This window comes from Apis dorsata, unplaced genomic scaffold (genome assembly GCF_000469605.1).
Source record: "Apis dorsata unplaced genomic scaffold, Apis dorsata 1.3 scaffold_667, whole genome shotgun sequence".
Lineage (NCBI taxonomy): Eukaryota > Metazoa > Arthropoda > Insecta > Hymenoptera > Apidae > Apis > Apis dorsata.
The window spans coordinates 130,941-152,473 of NW_006263852.1; the positions used below are offsets into that span (position 1 = coordinate 130,941).

Sequence of the window (21,533 nt, forward strand, 5' to 3'; positions counted from 1 at the left end):
TGATATAATTTTTTGATTGATCAATATTATGATAAATCATAAATCTAAATATAATGCTATTTAAAATTATTGTACCCTTTCAAATTCAGCTGCTGGATCTGGATGAGAAGCATCAGCATAAAGTTTATCGCGAAGACGTTGAAGTTCTTGGCGCTCGGCGCAACGATCTCGTGAATCGGCTTCAGCTTCAAGTGCTCTCTCTTCCAAACGACGTGAAAGTTCTTTACCTTTGTAATATTTAGCATCGTCTCTTTCATCATCATAGTCTTCCAGAAATTCTTTCAATCGTTTTGCTTCTCTTTCTCGTGCTTCCCGTTTTGCTCGACGTTTTTCCGCTTCTTTTTCATATTCTTTTTGTTTACGACGTTCCCGTGTTTCCCATGCTCTCAAACGTTCTTGATAAGCTGCTTCTTTTTCTCTTGCTCTTCTTTCGTTTTTTTTCCTTTCCTTCGCCTCTTCTTCTTCCTCTCTTTCACGCATAATTTCTCTTTCAGTTTTCCTCGCTTCTTCTCTTTCACGTTCTCTTTCACGTTCTCTGTCTCTTTCCCTTTCTCTGTCTCTTTCACGTTCACGCTCACGTTCTCTTTCACGATCACGATCTCTTTCTCGTTCTCGTTCTCTATCTCTTTCTCTATCTCTATCTCTATCACGCTCTCTATCACTTCTCTGACGATCCCTGTCTCGTTCCTTAGATCTTAAATAATAAATCATATAAAATCATTATTAAATCTGATCGTAATAGTAAAATTTTAAGTATCAATTCAATTTTTTTTCTACTTATTTTCTACTTAATTATATTAAAATTATAAACATATAGATATATAATTAAATATTAAATTTATGCATTATATTAGATAATATAATTTATTTTGTAATAAATAATATATAATAAATATATGTTTTATGTATATGCATATTATATATATAAATTTTAAAATGAAATTAATTGTTTTTAAAAATCATTATGAATATTATTACCTAGATTTAGACCGTCGTTTATCTCTTCTACTACTTCCAGTACTACTACTACGACCCTTATGAGATGTAGGACTACCAAGATCACCATCCTGGTCGTCTTTAGTACTACTGCCATCTCGCCTATCTCGTCGCTCTTTTTCCCGTTTTTCTCGTTCTTCTTTTTCAACAGCTTCTTTCTTCCGTTTTACTTGAGCCTTTTCCTCTTCCTGCTTCTATAAAACACAAAAATAAAAAAATAGGTGAGACTAAATAATTAATACAAAACTTATCAGGCTGTGATAATAAAACGCAAAAACTAGCAATCGTATCCTCCTGAGTTATAAAAATTAAAGGGTAGAAAAAGGTTACTGTAAGTGTAAAGTTAGTTAATGTATATAAAAGTGGTAATATCATTACACTATAATAGTGCAGTATTATTACTTTTTTAAGTTAAAATATAGATGCCCAAATACATATGCATATTAATGAAATATGAAATATCTCGTATAAAATATTCACACAAAAAATTTGTATTGTTCAAAATGTAATATATATATATATATTATATATATATACATATATATAATATATATATATACATATATAATATATATATATATATATACATATATATTTTGCTAAATAATATCGAAGTATATAAAAAGTATATTGATATTATCGACAAATTGAAAAAATTTTACTATTTGGAATAAAATATTTTATTATAAGGAAGTTTCAATTCCTTATGAAAAACGAGAAACTTAAAAATTTATTTTTTAAATTTTATATAAATAATTTTAATATCTAACATTTTATAAATTGCAATGTTGAACGATTACTAGTTGCACAAAAATTAACCACATATCAAGTATCATAATTCTGTTCATCTCAATGTAGTATACTCACTCCACTAGAGTATTCTCGGTCAGCAGCATCTTACACGAAATCTTGTTTACATATCAATTACCTAGGTGCAGGTATAAATTTTGGAAACAAGCATAAGAAATTTCTTAAGCTCTACTTAGATTAAGATACCTTAATGCTAACAGACGCATTGTAGAGGCCACCCAATGTACTTACAACATTGCGAATGTGCCTGTAAATTAATAGTGTCTAAAGCTATATAAGACTAAGAGTCGAAAGGGGTGAATATTTAGATTTCTTGTCAATACTCAATAATTATTAGAAAGTATTATACCAATCAGAAGCGGAGTCATCACGAAGAAGGGATTCCACCAAAACATCTTTCACTTTTGCCAAGAAACTGTCACACGTCTGTCAACTTTGTTTTCTTCTGGCTATGCAGCTGATGCAGCAAACTGTTGGATATCAAATACACAAAAGTTTGCCCACCCTTATCGTCCCGTATTATCAACGTAACGTCTTAGAAATAAATTAATATGGTTCATCCTTACTTGATATAATAATAACAATAATGGGTTATTGCTTGGAGAGTCCTAAATCATAGACTCTGATGAATATTATTTTTGTAACAAAATTAGCCTAACTCAATTTATTCCTTTCTGCTTATAACATTATCAATATAGCATACATACCTATATAAATTTACATAAAATTATAATATATAAGAAAAAACATTCAAAATTATGAATTGTTTTTTCTTATTTTTTAAGATTAGATATCCATACAATAACCCATAATCTTTTAAACTAATAAGGATAGAGTAACTGAGTGCATAAAAGTAGATGCACATATGAGGAAAAAAACAGACTGTTGAAACATGAAATATCAGTGGTCATAGGTATTCAGATGGGCAGTTCACTAACAAAACTACAAGAACCGAATGGTTGTGTTGGCTCATGGTTGTGGAGTTTACTCACGGTGTGAAGTTGACTTGGTCAGTCAGTGTGGTGGTACCGGAGAATGGAGGAGCGCGCACCTAGGTACTACATGTCTGATCGAGACGCTGACAGAAGCTGTTTACACAAAATAAAGACAACAACTGAACAGTCGCCATTGTGAAGACAAAATCATTTCATTGTGTGTAGGATTCAGAAAGTCTCGATCCTATTAATAATCTATCTAAGAATATATTATAAAATATGTCAGCGTCAAATTTCTTTGTTCAAAATGATATTTTGATTTTTAATCCTAAACAATGTATAAAAATTAGAAATGGTACTTTACTGATCTTCTATATATTCGTACTAAATTGCTAGACTTTAAAATAAATATAAAAATGAATCACAAATAAAATAATATGCATAATTTTTAGTATAAAAAATTAAACAAATAATAAAATAATTTAATTAAAAGAATTTTATAATTTTAAAAAATAATATAAATATTCTACAATTTTATAATAAATATAAAATTAATTATATAAGAAGAAAATCAATATTGTTTATTATTAATAAAATAATATTTTCTTAAATCATATATATATATATATATATTAAAAATATATAAATCTAATATTTTGATAATTAAATATCATAATATTTATTTATTTTCCATGACATATCTTTATCTGTATCATTACAAAAATATTTGTATTATTGTATATTTTTTCAAAATATTTTTTTTTTAAAATATTATAGAATAGAAGATAAATTATATCTTTATATAATTATTTAGTGCTAGCAATTTAGTACAATAAGTATAGAAGTAGATAAAGAAATTTGATTGTATGGAATAAGTTGTATTCAAAATACAATAGCAATAATGCTATTAGTATAACGCAGAATTATATGCGACGATTAAGAAAATGGAGTTCCAATAGAAACAGATATATTGGCTATACGGTGTCAGCATGTTGTAGAGTTACGAGATTCTCCCGTCTTAATATTGCACATTTCTTGTTTTTTCATGTTTTGTTGGTTGGATATACTCTGACTTACCGACGAGGCTGCAGCTGCCTGCGAAAATACGAGGGATGTGCTGTGATTGACTCCCTTCAGAGCCAATGAGTGAGTGAAAGAGTGGTCCCCACACACAGCATTCCTAGGCGTGTGCGTTTGCTGTGTGCGACGCACGCTGCCTGTTATTATAATTATAGCAACGAGTCACGGCTCCAATTATTTAGAGCTAACATAGCACACACGCACTTTATCACAAAATACTTAAAAACTAAAGTTTATAATTATGCACTTGTAATCCCCTTTTGCCTGCCCAAATGTATTTAATTTTTTATATAGATATGCTGCGAGTTCAACAAACAATTGTCTAACATGAATTATAGATGTAATCAAAATTAAACGCATTAAATGTTTATAAATTCATATTTACATCACATTATATTAAATTATAAAAATATCTGAGAATTTATTATGTATAAATTTTACTAATTATTATTCATCAAAAATATATTAACATTTTGTTATTTCTTTATATTTATAAAATTTTAATTTTATTTTTTTATTTGAAAAAACAAAAAAAACTCATTTATATTTATTCATATTTAAAGATAATAAAATAAGTATTACAAAGTATTACAAACATTTTCTTAATCATTTATACAAAACAAAAAAAAATAGAGAAATAATTATTAATTTCTATTAACATTTAAATATTAATCAAATGCAAAAAAAGGATTATAATAATATATGTTTGATATATGTATATTACAGTTTTGTTTTAAAAACTTTTTTTTTCAAAGAAAAAATTTTAAAAATGAAAAATGAAAAAAAAACATGTAACATTATTATGTTAAATAGAAAAATAATACATTTTTTTTAAGAAAAACTACAATATTTTACAGAATAATGTTTATAATGCTTCATAAAAAATTTATATAAATAGCACTAATAATTTTATAACAATTATTAATATTTATTTATATACCTAAATTTTTTTGCAAATTTTTTATCCAATCCTATTTGACCACAATTCTTAATACCTTCTAATATATTTTAATATATCATATTTGATAATATGACAAAAAAGAAGGGCAGAAAAATAGGAATAACATAACAAAATTTATAAAATAATTATAAAAATAATTACCTTCATAACTTCCCTGAATTTTCCAATTTCTCGGGTAATCAAGTCTCTTTTACTTTCTTCTATTTCTGCATCATCCAAGTTTAAAGATTTTGCAACCATTTTTGTTTGATGTTCTTCTATAACATATAAAATATTGATTACCATATATAATATATATAAAATATATTATATAGTTCCCTAATTTAATTAAATATATTGCTACCAACAGAATGAATACGCTACCAGGAGCGGTTTGAGCCATTTCTAGATCAGCAGCATGTTCAGCTATAATTTGATTAATACGTGCTAGTGCATCTGCATCCACTACTCTCATACCCTCATCCATGTAATCTTCACCTTCTTCTCCTTCTGTTCCTTCAATTGATGTTTCATCTTGTAAAGGTGACTGACCTCCTCTTAATTTTTTTCTTCTTTCCGCTGTAATGGAAAAAATAAAAAATCCAAAAACATGTCCATATACATATATACAATAGTGCTTGCTTAAATTCATAATAAAATCATTTGAATTAAATTATAATAATTCAATTTCAATACTTTCTAATATAATTTGTGTGCTTCAAGATCAATATAACTCAAATATATATGATAAAAATGAAAAAAAACATTTGAATGTATTTCTGAAAAAAAATTATCTGTTTTGTTTTAATTATAATACGAATTCCAATTTATTAAAATTTCAGTGAGCACTACTGTATATCTACAGAAATATTTTATTTACATATATATATATATATATATATGTAAATAAATTTACCTTTAAATTGATCCAAAACAACTTTAGCTTTTGCATCAACTTTGACAACAAGTTTCTTTGTACCTATTTCCATATCATGAAGTAATCTAACTGCTCTAAGACCTGCATCAGGACCTGCATATTCGCAAAATCCAAAAGCTTGAACTCTCTTCCATGAAAGAACATGACCACATGCACCCAGAATATGTCGAATCATCACATCAGGTGCTCTTTCCATAATGTTACCAATAAATACAGTAACTGGTGGACCAGATTCTCTTTCACGACGACGATTATTGTCATGACGGTTTTGGTTACGTGCATACCGCACAGCTGGAGCTGAGGTCTGCATCGCAGATACGGGTGTTGGAATCATCTATGTTTTATAAATGGTAGTATTCTTAATAATGCACATCTCTACTCATGCAGTCCAGAACCTCCCCTCCCCCTAATAGCATATTAATCTTTTTCTTTTTATTATTCTTTATTATAGAAGCAAAACATGCATATATTAAATAGAAAGAACTGAAGAAAAAGATTTCTGTGAAAAACATAAATTTAAAAAATAATCAATTCAATCCATTCAATTCTACAGCATAAATAGTTAATTAATATGCATTCTTTAACATTATAATTTAAATGCAAAATGTTATTATAATATACAAAATAATTGCATTAATATATAGAAAAATTTATAATTATGATATAAAGTTGGAAATATAAAGCTGTGTAATAATTTCTTTTATTTAACATGTTCATTTATTTGCACAACATTAACAAAATTAAATATTACATGCTTTTCAATTTTATTTTTTAATATAACTAAAGATATATATTCTATTTGTTAATAAAAATTTATAACATTTAAATACATTTTTATTGTTTATTTAAAAAACAAGTTAAATAAACAAGTTTAATATTATAAATAAATTACAATTATTGACTTTTAATTACATTTAATCAAATATTAAGAGATTAATATTTGACAAATATATTATGTATATTTTTATTCTCTATAAAAATAAATAAAAATTTATATTTTCTAAATTATTTTATATTAAAATTTTAGTTAAGAAAATAATTTTATTAACTTATCCCAAGTGCATAAAAAATATGTAACAGAAGATTATAAATTTATCAGTGCATAAAAGATATTTAACAGAAGATTAAAAATTTACCAATACCACGCAAAAACACGAAAAATATCATGCTTAGATAAAATATTTAATTTTATATTGACTTACATGTGCCATAGGCATTACACCACCAATAATTGGTGGAGGTGCGCCAACCATGTAAGGCATTGGTGGCATGCCTGGTATTCCCATTGGAGGTTGACCAGGATAAGACATTTCTTATTTTAAATAATACTATGGCAGTGTCCTCACTAAAATATATAACACATTAATTTAATATCTGATTTAATATAAAAAAAAATATAAAAGATAGTAAAGATTTAATTTGATTTTGAATTTAATAAATTTTATTATTGAATTTAATAAATTATTATAATTTATACTTACAATTATAATAATTTAATTTATAAAATATAGATAATAAAATGACGAAGATAAAAATTTACTAAATGTGTTAGAAACCTAATATTTGTACTTGTATTAAATAGTTAAGAATATGTATATATTTTAATTATGTTATATTTACAAAATAAAAATATCATATAAAGTGTCTTAAAAATTATCGTTAAATAACCTTTAATATATAACAATATTTCTAAGTATTCTTGAAATACAATTAAATACAAACATTAATTCAACATTATATTAATTAATATTTCATAACGAATATTTGAACTATGTATAAATACATAAATATTATTCGATAAATTTATTATATAAAAACATACTTTTCATAATAATAATTATAGATACTAGACAAGACACTAATGGATGCTTTAGTATTCTAACCATTAAATAATCGTAATGAAAGACTAATTTCATACTTACATAATATATTTGAAAATAGAAATAAAACATCAACCATCGTTTAAAAAATATTTACGTCATTTTATTAGAACTTTAGAGATAAAGAAATATTACAATAAACACATAAATTGAAACTTCCACTTTCACAATCCGTCAGCTTGTAATCACTTCTTTTCGCCCATTACGGCTTCATGCGCTGATTGCTTCTAGAAGGCTATGGTTGATGGTACATTTCTCATGTGTTCAAAAACTCATCTTAAAAAATTGTATTATATATATTTATTTATTATACGTTTGTTTCATAATTTATTAAATATTTATTATATTATATTAATGCAAAATACATTAATATTAATATTAAATGATTTAAATTATACATATTGTTTATTAATTATATTTTTTGTAAGAAAAGAATACTTAATTTTAATTCAAATTTTCATGTATTTTGTTATTATATAAAAAGTATCATTACAATGTAATATAATAAATCTATGTTTACGTATATTAATGCCAGAGAAACCGGTTTATGCATCAAATTGCATTATAATTACATCAATCTTTTTATATAGCTTTTATATATAATATTATTTGAAAATTTATTAAATATTTATAATTGCAATTCTTTTTTTTTTATTATTTTTTAGTTATCTCAAATTTGGAATATAAAAAATAATTATAAAAATTTTACATCGTTATTCAATATTTAAATAAAAATCTTTGCATAAAACTAATATGGAATTAGTTAAAATATTTAATTCTTTATTCAGATAAAAATTTATATAAATATTTGATTGATTATTTAACATTATTAATTATGATTAATTGTATTATTCATATAGAAAAAAATATTCATTAAATGTACATAAAATTTCATTATCATGTATATATAAATCCATTTTTCTTTATATTTATGAAAATGAATTAAATATATTAGGAAATAATTAAAGAATTATTAATAAAATTATTAATAAAAATGAATATATAAAAATCCTGAAAATTTTTAACGTTTTTAACATAATTTTTAATGTTCTCTATATTTAAAATTTTATAAATTTAAAACATAATTGTAAAATAAAATAGACTATTTTTAATTGTCATTTCTAAAATTTAAATATTTGGTCAAAATAATATGAATTTAAGGACGCCTTCTTTAGTTAATCGGTTTCCGTTAAACACCTTAGTTCATGAAATGGCAGTGTGGTGCATTCTTACACTAGGTGAAATCTTTTCGAGCATTAAGTTTCAAAACACAAAAAAGAAATACTTTAAATTATCGAAGATTCCAATGTGCCAGATAATTAAAGAGATTGTGTGCAATGTCCTCTAATTTCTCTTCTGAGGTATACGAGCTAGAATGAAACTGTATTGGTGTTTTTCATTAATTATTTTAGTTGACAGTTGAACATGGAATCCTTAAAATTAGATTTTTATTCTTATTTAGAAGGATAGAAAATAATATTATTTTAAAAATAAATTAAATGAATTATATATGAACTTTTGAAAAAATATAATAAATAATAATATAGTAATTTTTATAGTAATATTTATGTAATTTATTAATAACCTTATAAGTATTTAAATAATATATATTTTCTGTTATATTAGTAACGATTATTGTATAATAACATAGAATGTACAATTCCATTTTTTATTTTTATATTTTAGTATTAATATTTCATTATTACATAGTAATGCATGTATTAAATTGTTATTTAATTAAAAAATAAATAAATTATAAATTTACGTTTATTATAAAAAAATAAATTATTTGTTAGAATAGGATGTATTCAAATATTATTAATTTCAAAATATATGTTATTCTGATGTAATAGTAATGAAAATTTTCATATAATGCAGGTAATGAAATCTTTTCTATGGGTAAAATTTATAAAAAAATTATTTTTTTATATTTTTAATACATAAATATTTTTACATAATTAATGATTTGATACATATGTATATACATAAATTTATACATTTTAAATTTTTAATTATATTATATCTTTCTTTAATTATTATATTTATATTAAACATTTTTATTATTATATACATAATAGATATAAAATTAATATAAATAGAAATGTAAAATATAATTTACTTTTTTTAAATTTAAATTTAATGTTTTAATAGGTAATGTTTTAATATATATATAAAATAATTTTTAATTAATTATTTATATTTTATATACAGAGGTATAAATGATATGATATATAATTAAATATCAAATATTGAAAATATTTTTAATCTTTTTATTTATAAATTTCTTTTGAACTTACATATAAAATGTGATGAAATATATAGAAGAAAATTAATTTTATTTCATTTTAAAATATGTCTGAATGTCAAAATAATTTACAAAAAATATATAATCTTTCAGTTTTAATAAATTCAGTTAATATTTTAATCATATGTAATGTATAAATTAATGAATTTTTGAATTTTATGTAAATAACTACATAGTGATAATGGCACCAAGACGAGTTGAAGAAATACCTGTTAAAAGAGTAGCAGCATTAGGTTGCAAATTACCTGATCAATTACCAGCTGGAGAAATATTAATAGATATTACACAGAAGAAATGGAGATTAGGACACACAATAGGATATGGAGGATTTGGTGATATATATTTAGGTATTATTTATCATTATAATATTTTTTTTTTAAATAAAAATAATAATAATAGTAATAAACAAAAAATATATTGTAATTATTTTTATAATATTAAAAGTTAATATATTACTTAAAATAAAAATACATAATGTATTTTGATTTTTGTTAAAATATATTTTTAAATATTATATCATTATATTATAAATAATTAAGAATATATTATATATCTTTTACTATTAATTTTAAAATTTTATATTATAGCATCAAATAACATTAATGTTCCTGTTGAACAAGATGCAAAATATGTAATAAAAATTGAACCACATAATAATGGTCCATTATTTGTTGAAATGAATTTTTATATAAGAGCAGCTCGTAAACATATGAGTAAGTAATTATATAATATATGTATAATATATTTTTAACTCATATTTTATATCTATATTTTTATTATAAATTTTAGTTGATAGCTGGTGTAAATCTCAAGGGAAAAGACGAATAGGTGTTCCAACATATGAAGGATCAGGTTCTCATATGTACCAAGGACAAAAATATAGATTTTTAGTGATTCCAAGATATGGCATTGATATTGGAAAATTATTTGTATCAAATGGAAGAAAATTACCAACCAAACTTGTTAACAGGCTAGCTGTTCAAATGGTATTTAATTATAAAATTAATGAATTTACAAATTGAATTAAAAAATATTCTGTAATTCATAATTTTTAAAATTTGTCACATCTATATAGTTGGATGCACTTGAATATATTCATAGTCAAGGATATGCTCATGCAGATGTTAAGGGATCAAATATTTTGTTAAGTGAAGAAGATGGTACTACAAGAAAATCTCAAGTTTATTTAGTTGATTATGGTTTGGCGTATCGTTTTCGTACAAATGCAGGTATACATAAGCCATTTGTTCATGATGAAAGAAGAGCCCATGAAGGAACATTAGAATTCACATCAAGAGATGCACATCATGGAAGTAAGTTTTTTGTAAATTTGATATATATATATATATATTTTTTTTAAATCATTGTGTTTGATGATAAATTAATATTATTATTATTAGCACATTCAAGAAGAGGAGATTTAGAAACATTAGGTTATAATATATTACAATGGTTGTGTGGTAAATTACCTTGGGAAAAAGAAAATGATAATGTAACATCAATAATAGATCCAGAAGAAGTTCATACACAGAAAGAAATTTTACTTTCAAATTTACCATTATTTATGCATAAATGTTTTCCTTATAAAAAGGAACCTCCTGGTAAGTTATTAAATTATTTATTAAATATATATTCTATAATAATATTTTTAAATTTAATTTTATTTAAGTTATTACAAAAAAATAATGTACATTTATTTTATTATCTTAAATAAAATTCTATTTTAGAAATATTAATAATTTATAAATTAAAGAATGATTTTAAATTAAGTATTAATAATTAATATTTTTTATTAGCTGCCATTATGGAATATATGAAATATATTACCGAATTGGGATTTGAAACTAAACCTAATTATTCCTATCTACGTAGTTTATTTCAGTCTGGTTCTAGGCAAAAAACTGATGTTCCTACATGTTTACATAATATAAGAGAATCTAACGAAAATATTTCTTATCCCATATCTTTCAAACGACCATACTTACGAGAAAGAAAACCTTGCAGACCTGTTAATGGCGAGGTATTTTATTACTATACTCTAATATTAAATTTTATTTCATTATGATAATAAATATTATTTTTAGATACGTGTGACGCGAAATACACAACCGAAATATCCAGTTGAACAAAAAGAATTTTGTTGGGAAGCTGTATTGGCACTTCATCCTGATAAACTTGCAAAAATTAGTATTCAAACTCCACCTTCACCACTTACACCACCTCCATCTCCACCTCCTCCATCCTTGCCTACATATGCCATGTTAAGAGTAATTGAAAGAATGAAAGAGAAACAATCAGGTGCATTTCGACACAAATCATTACCAAAATCTCTAGAGTAAATATCAATTTAATTTATTAATTATTTGACATTTTAATATATTAAATATAATAAAAATATAAAATAACAACTATATATTTTTTAAAACAGTGAACTCAAAACAAAATGGATGACACCAGCCATGGAACAAGTAGTTGAATTAAAAAAGAAAACTTCTTTAACAGCGCTTTCTTTACGTAAATCTTCACCATGTATGACACGATCCCGTGGAGCTCAATTAAAACGTAAGTTTTTATGTATTTTTTTATAAATGTATTATGTAATTGATTATTTTTTTATAAATATATATGAAGTGTATTAATTGTAATCTTTTAATTTAATCATATATCTGTTAGGACTTGGAAATGAAAAATCTTATAAACGAATACAAAGCAAGAAAAGAAGAAAATGTACATCAACAGAAGTATGATAAATTTCTTTAAATATCACATGTCTTCATTCCTTGGACAATGGAATCATTAACAAATTATCTAAATAATGGATATATAATTAAGTATTATTTCATATTAGTTTATTTAGATTTTGTAAGAATATACTCTTCATTAAACTCCTGTTTAAAGGACAAAATTTCATTTATTAGGAATGCCTCGGATGTATTTAGTACTACATCAACTTTTGTAAGACTGCTTCATTATCATGATTTGTTCTTTAATAAGCCTTTAATATAAGATCTTTTTAACAACTATATAGCGAACAAAGATTTATAAATAATTCAGCTCATAATTAAATGAGTTACTTTCTTTTAAAATGTAATTTCAATATAATTGAAAGATTTATTAAATAGATGCAGTAATGAAACATCACTATTTCTAAGTAGTAGAAATATTACATATTTTGTACACATAGACAAAATATGTAATGTTTAATTTCATGATTAGTAGATTAATGATCTGAATATTAATTTAAAATTGTTTTAATTCATTTGTTTATTTTATAAAATAGCTCAAAAAAGCACAATATGCTCTTCATAAATAATGTTAAAATTTCATTAAATTTCTTTATTAAAATAATTTGTAATTTTTAAAATATTTAAATTATATTCATCTTTTTTATATATTATTATATATTATAATTATTATAATTATATTATATAATATAATATAATTATATATAATATATAATTATAAATTATTTTACAAATCTCATTAATATTTCTTAAAACTATGAATAAAATATTTTGTTCCTTTATTAATACAATATTTTAATTTTATGAATATAGTCATTTCTAAATCTCATAAAAAAATATAGACTTTGATGTATTAATCAAAATTAAATAATTTTCTTAAAATACCAAAATATATATTCAAACAGAATAGAATTTCTAAATATTGTCTATAATATAAATAAAATTGTAGTATACTTCAATATATTGCAAAAAATTGTGAAATATAAGTAAAAATAACTGTGAACTGTTATTAGTTCAACAGACCAGTATTGAGCCTTTAAGTGCTTATATATGATTAAAATATAACAGTTTATGTTTGTTACTTTATAATCTAATGACAAGAAGTGTGTGCAGCATAAAAAAGCGACTAATATTTTAATTTAGTTTTAGATTTTATATATGACATGTAGCTAAAAAATACAATCTTATGTTTCTAACATTTTGCAATACATCAACATATAATGTTATCTCGTGTCGTTTTAATCTAATTTGTATTGATTCAGATTTAATATTTACATAACACTTGTATATATTTATTGTAAGAGACATGTATAGATGGAAGCGAGAATTTATTTACAGTAAATTTGTGATAATTAATTTGTATTTTTTTAAGTTACATGTACCTGTGCCAGAAAAGCAGTGTTGTTAAAGACTTAAAAATGTATTGTAATGAAAAATATATATATGCATTTGTAATCTTTTCTATGTTAGTATTTCATCATACATTCTGGTTTATCATATATCATGAATCTACGATATGAGCTTTTTATGTTTATTAATATTTTTCTAATTTAATTATAGAATATGTAATTAAATATTTATTATATTAAGCAAACAATACATAAATATTTATTAACAGCACTGCACAAGATTTTTAAAGTATTGTCAACAAAATTATTAGAAAAAGAATATAATAAAATTTATTTGCTAGGTTGTATCACATTATAATCAAATGACTATTAATAATGTAAGTGAATAATAAATAAATGATAAAAATAAAACATATAAATCAGGTATAGAATTTAATTGTATGAATATATTATCGTACACATTTTATATATTATTGTATATTTGAAGAAATATAAAACATAATATACATATAATAAATAATTTATTTGCATTTATATTTTACCTAATAATAAAATAAAAAATTAATTTTTTAATCTAATATTATATTTTTACTATAAAAAATTTGCATAATTGATTACATTTAATAAAAAGACATTATTATATATTTTTTCAACAACATTTTCAACAACAACAACATATATTTTTTCATTATAAAATTTATAAATATTTTTTAATATATTCAAATTAATTTATTTTAAAAAATTAAAATATAGAATAAAAAAAATTTATATTTTACAAAGAATTAATTTTATTCAATAAAAACAAGATTATTAAAACTAATATTTTGTTTTATTTTAAATATTACTAGCGCCACAAAGGAATGAATATTTAATACAGTATGACTATAGATGACTAGTAAATAGTATGATCACACCCATTGTTGAAATGTAATGTTCATTTATTATAAAAATTCGTAAAAATTTTCAATGATAATAAAAATGATAAATGATCAAAAACAATATTATTTTACTTTAATAATTAGAATAGAAAGTTTAGTGCACAATTAACCTCCTTTATTCATTTTTTATAATGATGTCACCAGTCATTTATTGATTCAAATTTAAATTATTTTGAAAGAATGTTACATTAATAAATGTTTGTATTTGCAATTGGCATAAATAAAAACTAAATTGTGAAAACTGTATTATAAAACATTACATAATAATGATAATATTATCTCTGCTTTTTTATTTTTGTAATTATGTACTTAGTCAAAAATACGAAGGTTGTTTTCAAAGTTCGGCATTAGATCCTGATTTACCAACTCTAATATTAAATCATACTAACTCACCATCAAAATGTATTAAAGAATGTATTTCGCGTTATTATATGTAAGTTATTTTAATGTTACAATTATTATAAATTATAAATATTACAAAATATTATATATAAATTGTTATAAATATTATAAATGTTATATATTTTTAATTAAAATTTAATATTAATTTGAATAAAAATTATTATTAATAGGTTTGCTGGATTAATGAATGGTCAACAATGTTTTTGCGGTAGTAAATATGGTAGAAAAGGTATATCTACCTCTTGTATTCTTTGTATTACTGATCCAAATAATTATTGTGGTAATAAATATGCAATAAGTATTTATTCAACTGGACAAATAGGTATTTATTAAAATATATTTTTTAAAAATTTAATGTATTTATATTGTATTTTAATATATATATATATATCAAGTAATTATCTTAAAATTTAAAAATAATTTAGGTCCTAGTCCACCAAGAAGTGCTCAAATAATTCACAATGGATTTAATAGTTTACAAATTACTTGGGAACCACCTGATATTAGCAATGGAAATATTACATATTATACTTTAAAAGCAATGGTTGTACAAACATTTGCTTCAAATTCAATACCAGCTGTAGAAAGTCAAATTCAAGGAGCTTCAAATAGTACTATTTTACAAGGTTTACAACCAGGCACACAGTATAATATATCAATTACTGCAACAAATACTCAAACAGATAGCGAATCTGTATATATTTTGGGGTGGACTTTAATAGGTCCACCTAATAAACCAATAATGCCAAAAGTAATAGAACAAACAAGTACTACTGTAACTGTTTTATTATCAGAAGGAAGTAGTGAATTTGGTCCAGTTAGTGCTTATCAAGTATTTGTTTGCCAATTTGGTATAATACCTCCATCAGATCCTAATGTAACTTACTATAATTATAAAATATCAATGGAAGAAGGTTTAGGATATTATATTACAGGAGAATTTGAATCTTCAGAATTTTATAAATATAAAAAATTTATAGTAGGAGATGGAAAAATGATTGGCACATATTATAATGCACCATTAAATACTAATATAATGCCACAAATAGGTTTAATAGTAGTTTCTAAATTTCAAAGACAAATACAGTATGCTTATTCAAATTTAGTCAATAAAATAATTAATCATAATGAGAATCAAAATGATAATATGAATTCAATAACAATTATACTTTGCATTGCAATTGGTCTTTTAGGAACATTACTTATAGCTTCAATAATACTCTATTTTATATTACGACAACGCCATGGAAAAATTCAGATGAGAAAACTTCCAGAACAACAAGAACTTACATTACAAGGCCCATTATATGAAGTTGACAATTTAGCATATATTCCAGAAGATGTTCCTGAAAGGATAAATCATTATCAAGAATTAAAGAAAAAAGTGTGGATTATACCACAAAATTTATTGACAATCAATGATATAGTAATACGTAGAGGTCGATTTGGTACAGTACATACAGGTGCTATTGAAGAAAATGGCAAATTTTCTACTGTAGCAATTCATAGTATAGCTGATAAATTATTAAAAGCATCTGACAAAAGACATATGTTACGAGAATTAGATGTTTGTATTAAAGTATCTCCTATGAAATATCTTGCAGATCTTGTAGGAACATGTGAAACACATGATACATTGCATATTGTACTTGAATTACCACCACAAACCTTAAAAAATTGTCTATTAGCTGCCAGATCTGGAAATATATTTCCTGTTGAAAAAATTTTATCTATAGGATCTATGATAGCATCTGCTTTGCAGCATCTTGAAAATTATAAAATTATACATGAATATCTTTGTGCACGTAGTATAGGTCTTTCAAATGAATGGATACCTAAAGTAATGGGTCATGGAATATCCAAATATGCTTTAGAAGATATGAAATATATTCGATGGACTTCTATTGAATGTCTTGATAATAAAAAAAAACATCAACCTGCAGTAGTTTGGGCTTTTGGTGTACTTTTATGGGAAATGCTTAGTATGGGTGGTACACCATATTCTAACTTGTCACTTGATAGTGAAGTAGAAGAAGCAATTGTACAAGGAATTAGACTACCACAATTATCAGATATTCCTGATCCACTTTATGAAGTTATATCATCTTGTTGGAACATTGAAAGTCATGAAAGACCAACATTTACAGAATTAATAAGATTAGTAAGTATTATGTTTTGTTTTAAATACATAAAATACAAAAAAATAAAATATTTTTTATTTCTTATTTTGATTATTTTATTTTGCATTTTCAGGAAACCTTAAGTATTTGTCCAATCACTGCAATTACAGAACCATATATTCCAGAATTAGAATTAAATTAATTTCTTTCATAAACAAATTTTAATATTTTTTTATTTACATGATATTATGTATTGTACATAACAATCTTGTTGAATATTTTCAAAAATTTATTTTTATGTATTCTATAGTTACCATTGTATGTAATTTATACATAATGTTTTATATTTTCTTTTATAATATTTTTTACACTATATTTTTATTTTTTACTTTTATACTTTTTTTAGTCAGATCAAAGTATTATATAAGTATTATTGATAAATTTTTCCGTCCATATTTTTAAGACAAAATTAACAAAATTTATACTTTTCATGAAACATATATTTGTACTTAAAAAAACAAATATAGTATAACAAAATATTTTTAAATATCTTATATCTTTAAAAATAATCTTAAAAATAATGATAAAAAAGATTAAATAATTTTGCAATAATTAAAAAAATATAAAAAACAGTTATTATTCACATATCAAGTGTACATATCTTAAAAAATAATAATTAAATTTACATACATATGAAAAATTTTAATAAAATATGTATAAGAAAAAGATGATCTCAATTTTACATACTGTACACAATGTGTTTTATTACTATTCACATTCATTATATATTGATTTTATTATTTTATATTTAAATATAAAAATAGATATGTTATAATACATATTACATAACACATATTAAATAATGTTCCACTTTTTATTTCACATCAAAACTATTTTGACAATAACATGATAATTATATCTCAATTTCAGATATATTTATAAATATCTAAATTTGTATAATTATTCTCTATATTAAATTATTAAAGAAATATTAAAATATATAATATTTTATTATATATTCAATTTAATCATGTATTAAAGATTGTTTGATTTTATATTAAAATATATACATTAAATACACATATTAAAATACAATAAAACATAAGAATGTAAAAATCTATGTTTTTAATAAATTCTTATACAATAATTTATAAATGCACACTATATTTTATAAAAAATTTTAATTTTCGAAAATAGAAAAGTTTCAAAGCTACATCTTTTCAAATTATATTCTTCTATAAATGTAAAATCAAAATTTTTGATAATAAAATGAATGATAAATCTTTGATAGAGTCGGTTTTCGATAAAATGCTTTAAAGAATGTAGAATGTAGAAAGTTTCTTTCTACTTCTTTTGTTAGAGCAAAGCTTTAAAATTCCCACTATTAGTACTTTTGATAATAATAATAAAGCATTCGTATCATATATCAGAAATCATCAAATATTTATAATCAAAATACTACATTGTTCGTTCTTCAAAGATATTATAAAACCGTAATATTTATATTTTTTACATAAAGATTAAAATTATAGGTTGAAAAGAGAAATATATTTAATTGATATCTCATATATGATTACGCGCAATTTAATATAAAATAAGAGAGTAAATAATAAAGAAACTATAAAAATAGAAATAGCAAAAATTAGAAAATCAAATCATTTTCAGAGTATCTCGAAACTAATATAACTAAAAAAAAGATAGAGATATATTAAGAATTAATTATTAGCATCATTTTTTTAAAGTTAAGGATATCTCTCAAAACCAAAATCGCAAAATGATATATAATAAAAATTAAAATTTAAAACCATTTTTTGAATAGTTTTAAAAACAATTGAAAAAATGTGTTTGATTTATTAAAAGATAGCACTAATTATCAATTCTTATAATTTCTATCTCTATTCTCTTTATATACTATCTTTATTTTCTTTATTTAGTTTGATTTGCGACACTCTAATGTTGATTCTAATTTTTGTTATATCTTCTTTTCCCACTAGTAATATATAATCAATGACAAAAGTGTAATAATGAAATAGTTGTAAAATATATGATAAAAAAATAATAAAAGGAGTTCAATATTATTATTAAGTTTATATTTTCTTAGCATATTAAAAAATTATTTAGAAAATTAATTTTAATTATTCATTAATAAAAATGGCTGTACTATTTACACGTTTTGTAAATATACGAAATACAATAAATAATAATAATTTTGGTTCTCTTAAAAGTATATGGAATATTGTACAATGTTCGGTAAATCAAAAAATATATTTAAAATATTGATTAATTTTTTTTTTAAATATTTTTTAATTATCAAATAATTGTTATAACCTTAAAAATAATAGTATTTAAATGATTTAAAAATTTAATAATTTTAGGATGTTGTTTTTAAATCGTATTGTATAAATGTCAATGATAATATTTCTTTTCATAATTCTATGAAAATGAAGGAAAAAAAAATTAATAAAGCTATGAAAGCATATATGGAACGATCTAGAGAATATAGTAAGTTATAAATATATTATAGTACAAATAATTTTATTTTACAAGAAATTTTACATTAATGATTAATCATTATTAATTTATAATATTTATAATATTATTAATCATTAAAATGAATATATAAATTAATATTAATTAATATTAATGTTATTATTTTAGAGCAGTTTATGGAAAGACAAATATTGGAATATAATATTGGGAAACGAAATTTAGCAAGAATGATGGGTGAAGATCCTGATAATTTCACACAAGAAAATATTAAAGTAAATATAATATTTTATATTATTTATATAATAATAATAATAAGAGAAAAAAATTTATTAAATTTTAGGCTGTTAAAATTATTAAAATAAAAAATGTAAATAATAAATTAAAAATATTAAATATTATTTATATTATTTTTAATAGAATGCAATACATTATTTGTTTCCATCTGGAATATATGACAAAGAAGCTCGTCCTATGATGGCTAATCCTGAAGAATTATATGCACGTGAAAAGGAAACAGAATTTAATGAAGATGGTAGACCACATCATTTTTTATTTTATACTATTAAAGCTAATTATTACGAAATACTTCATGTAAGCCTTTTTTTTAAATTTTTTTATTATTCATTATAGATCAGTATAATATTTTTCAATATTTTTATATATAGAAAATTGTAAAATCAATAAACTACTTAAATAAAATAGAAGACCAGCTTCTGGTAACAAATTCGAAAATTGGAGAAGAGAAAAAAATGTAAGTTATATATTTTAACTATATTTATGTTCTTATCTAATTTTAAAATTTAATTAGATTTAATTAATTTATTTATTTATTATTGTTTTAGAAATTTAAATGGATCAGAATGGTTAGAAAAATCTAAATTAGAAAATATGTTGCTTGAAAAATTGTTAGATTCAGAAGTAATAAATAACAGATGATTCTTATATTTTACTTATATTTTATTTTATTTATTTAATTCTATAATTTTTTTTAGTATGAGTACTTTATAAAAAGTATGCAAAGACTAGCTGATCATCCTGTATCAAAACATGTAGAACTTTTTATTATGAAATATAGAAAAGTATTAATAAATACCAATGAGAATATAGACTTGCCAAAAGTATGTATATTTCAAATATTATTATTACTTATTATTTATATATATTTACTTGTATTTTTCTTCTTTTTTCTCAAAAATAATTTTGTTTTATTACAGCCTCAATATGATAGTGATAATAGGCCTTTTGTACTTATTGAGAGTAAGTATAAAATAAATCAATATCAATATTGTTTTATAATATTTTTAAAATTAAAAAAAATTTACTATTGTTATTTCATGATTATTTCAATTTATTAATATTGAACTTTTTATATTAATTTTTTTATTGTTTTATATTTTATTAAATTATATATATTAAATTATATAATATTATATATATTTTATAGAATGCCAAAGAAAAACTTCAATAGGCCAGGTTAAAGTAATAGGAAATGGATCTGGAAATATTACTATTAATGGACAGGATATCTCATATTTTAGCGATATGTATTGTCGTGAACAGGTAAGTTGAAAAAACTAATCTAAATAATTTTAATTTTTAAAATATAA

At 22.1% G+C, this 21,533-nt stretch overlaps 4 protein-coding genes across 5 annotated transcripts in view; 3 read left to right on the plus strand and 1 right to left on the minus strand.

Moving 5' to 3' along the window:
- LOC102681777 (RNA-binding protein 25) overlaps positions 1 to 7,844 on the minus strand; it is a 9,724-nt gene extending 1,880 nt beyond the window's left edge. The window contains exons 1-7 of one of the 2 annotated variants that reach the window (XM_006622122.2): positions 7,621 to 7,844; positions 6,901 to 7,043; positions 5,678 to 6,002; positions 5,146 to 5,340; positions 4,924 to 5,039; positions 979 to 1,190; positions 76 to 694 (exon numbers count right to left, since the gene is read on the minus strand). In XM_006622122.2, the coding sequence (XP_006622185.1) occupies positions 76 to 694; positions 979 to 1,190; positions 4,924 to 5,039; positions 5,146 to 5,340; positions 5,678 to 6,002; positions 6,901 to 7,008 (1,575 nt within the window). In that variant the 5' untranslated portion in view covers positions 7,009 to 7,043; positions 7,621 to 7,844. Of the gene's footprint in view, positions 1 to 75; positions 695 to 978; positions 1,191 to 4,923; positions 5,040 to 5,145; positions 5,341 to 5,677; positions 6,033 to 6,900; positions 7,044 to 7,620 lie in introns of both variants that reach the window. The other variant, XM_006622121.2, reaches the window with a different exon arrangement.
- Positions 7,845 to 8,751: 907 nt separating this feature from the next.
- On the plus strand, positions 8,752 to 13,040 carry LOC102682004 (serine/threonine-protein kinase VRK1-like). The gene is made up of 10 exons (XM_006622123.2): positions 8,752 to 8,939; positions 10,060 to 10,230; positions 10,471 to 10,596; positions 10,673 to 10,869; positions 10,959 to 11,196; positions 11,284 to 11,484; positions 11,680 to 11,903; positions 11,968 to 12,218; positions 12,312 to 12,445; positions 12,557 to 13,040. The coding sequence occupies exons 2-10, from the start codon at positions 10,065 to 10,067 to the stop codon at positions 12,628 to 12,630; spliced, it is 1,611 nt and encodes a 536-aa protein (XP_006622186.1). The 5' UTR covers positions 8,752 to 8,939; positions 10,060 to 10,064; the 3' UTR covers positions 12,631 to 13,040.
- Positions 13,041 to 14,830: 1,790 nt separating this feature from the next.
- Positions 14,831 to 17,719, plus strand: LOC102670687 (angiopoietin-1 receptor-like). Its single transcript, XM_006622124.2, has 4 exons — positions 14,831 to 15,347; positions 15,487 to 15,638; positions 15,742 to 17,477; positions 17,570 to 17,719. The coding sequence occupies exons 1-4, from the start codon at positions 15,181 to 15,183 to the stop codon at positions 17,636 to 17,638; spliced, it is 2,124 nt and encodes a 707-aa protein (XP_006622187.1). The 5' UTR covers positions 14,831 to 15,180; the 3' UTR covers positions 17,639 to 17,719.
- A 1,731-nt stretch (positions 17,720 to 19,450) lies between these two features.
- The window catches only part of LOC102671086 (28S ribosomal protein S9, mitochondrial-like), an 8,922-nt gene continuing 6,839 nt past the window's right edge, over positions 19,451 to 21,533 (plus strand). The window contains exons 1-9 of the mRNA XM_006622127.2: positions 19,451 to 19,686; positions 19,812 to 19,938; positions 20,095 to 20,198; positions 20,344 to 20,517; positions 20,592 to 20,677; positions 20,769 to 20,844; positions 20,919 to 21,044; positions 21,141 to 21,183; positions 21,371 to 21,486. Coding sequence (XP_006622190.2) covers positions 19,588 to 19,686; positions 19,812 to 19,938; positions 20,095 to 20,198; positions 20,344 to 20,517; positions 20,592 to 20,677; positions 20,769 to 20,844; positions 20,919 to 21,044; positions 21,141 to 21,183; positions 21,371 to 21,486 — 951 coding nt within the window. The 5' untranslated portion in view covers positions 19,451 to 19,587. The remainder of the gene's footprint in view (positions 19,687 to 19,811; positions 19,939 to 20,094; positions 20,199 to 20,343; positions 20,518 to 20,591; positions 20,678 to 20,768; positions 20,845 to 20,918; positions 21,045 to 21,140; positions 21,184 to 21,370; positions 21,487 to 21,533) is intronic.

What these genes read in the sequence shown, in the direction of transcription:
- LOC102682004 (XM_006622123.2), top strand. Translation starts at nt 10,065, where the DNA reads ATGGCACCAAGACGAGTTGAAGAAATACCTGTTAAAAGAGTAGCAGCA. An exon ending in ACAGGCTAGCTGTTCAAATG is followed by an intron (nt 10,870 to 10,958) that starts GTATTTAATTAT and finishes ACATCTATATAG; the next exon opens with TTGGATGCACTTGAATATAT. An exon ending in CCGTGGAGCTCAATTAAAAC is followed by an intron (nt 12,446 to 12,556) that starts GTAAGTTTTTAT and finishes TATATCTGTTAG; the next exon opens with GACTTGGAAATGAAAAATCT.
- LOC102670687 (XM_006622124.2), top strand. Translation starts at nt 15,181, where the DNA reads ATGATAATATTATCTCTGCTTTTTTATTTTTGTAATTATGTACTTAGT. An exon ending in TGTATTTCGCGTTATTATAT is followed by an intron (nt 15,348 to 15,486) that starts GTAAGTTATTTT and finishes TATTATTAATAG; the next exon opens with GTTTGCTGGATTAATGAATG. An exon ending in TTATTCAACTGGACAAATAG is followed by an intron (nt 15,639 to 15,741) that starts GTATTTATTAAA and finishes AAAATAATTTAG; the next exon opens with GTCCTAGTCCACCAAGAAGT.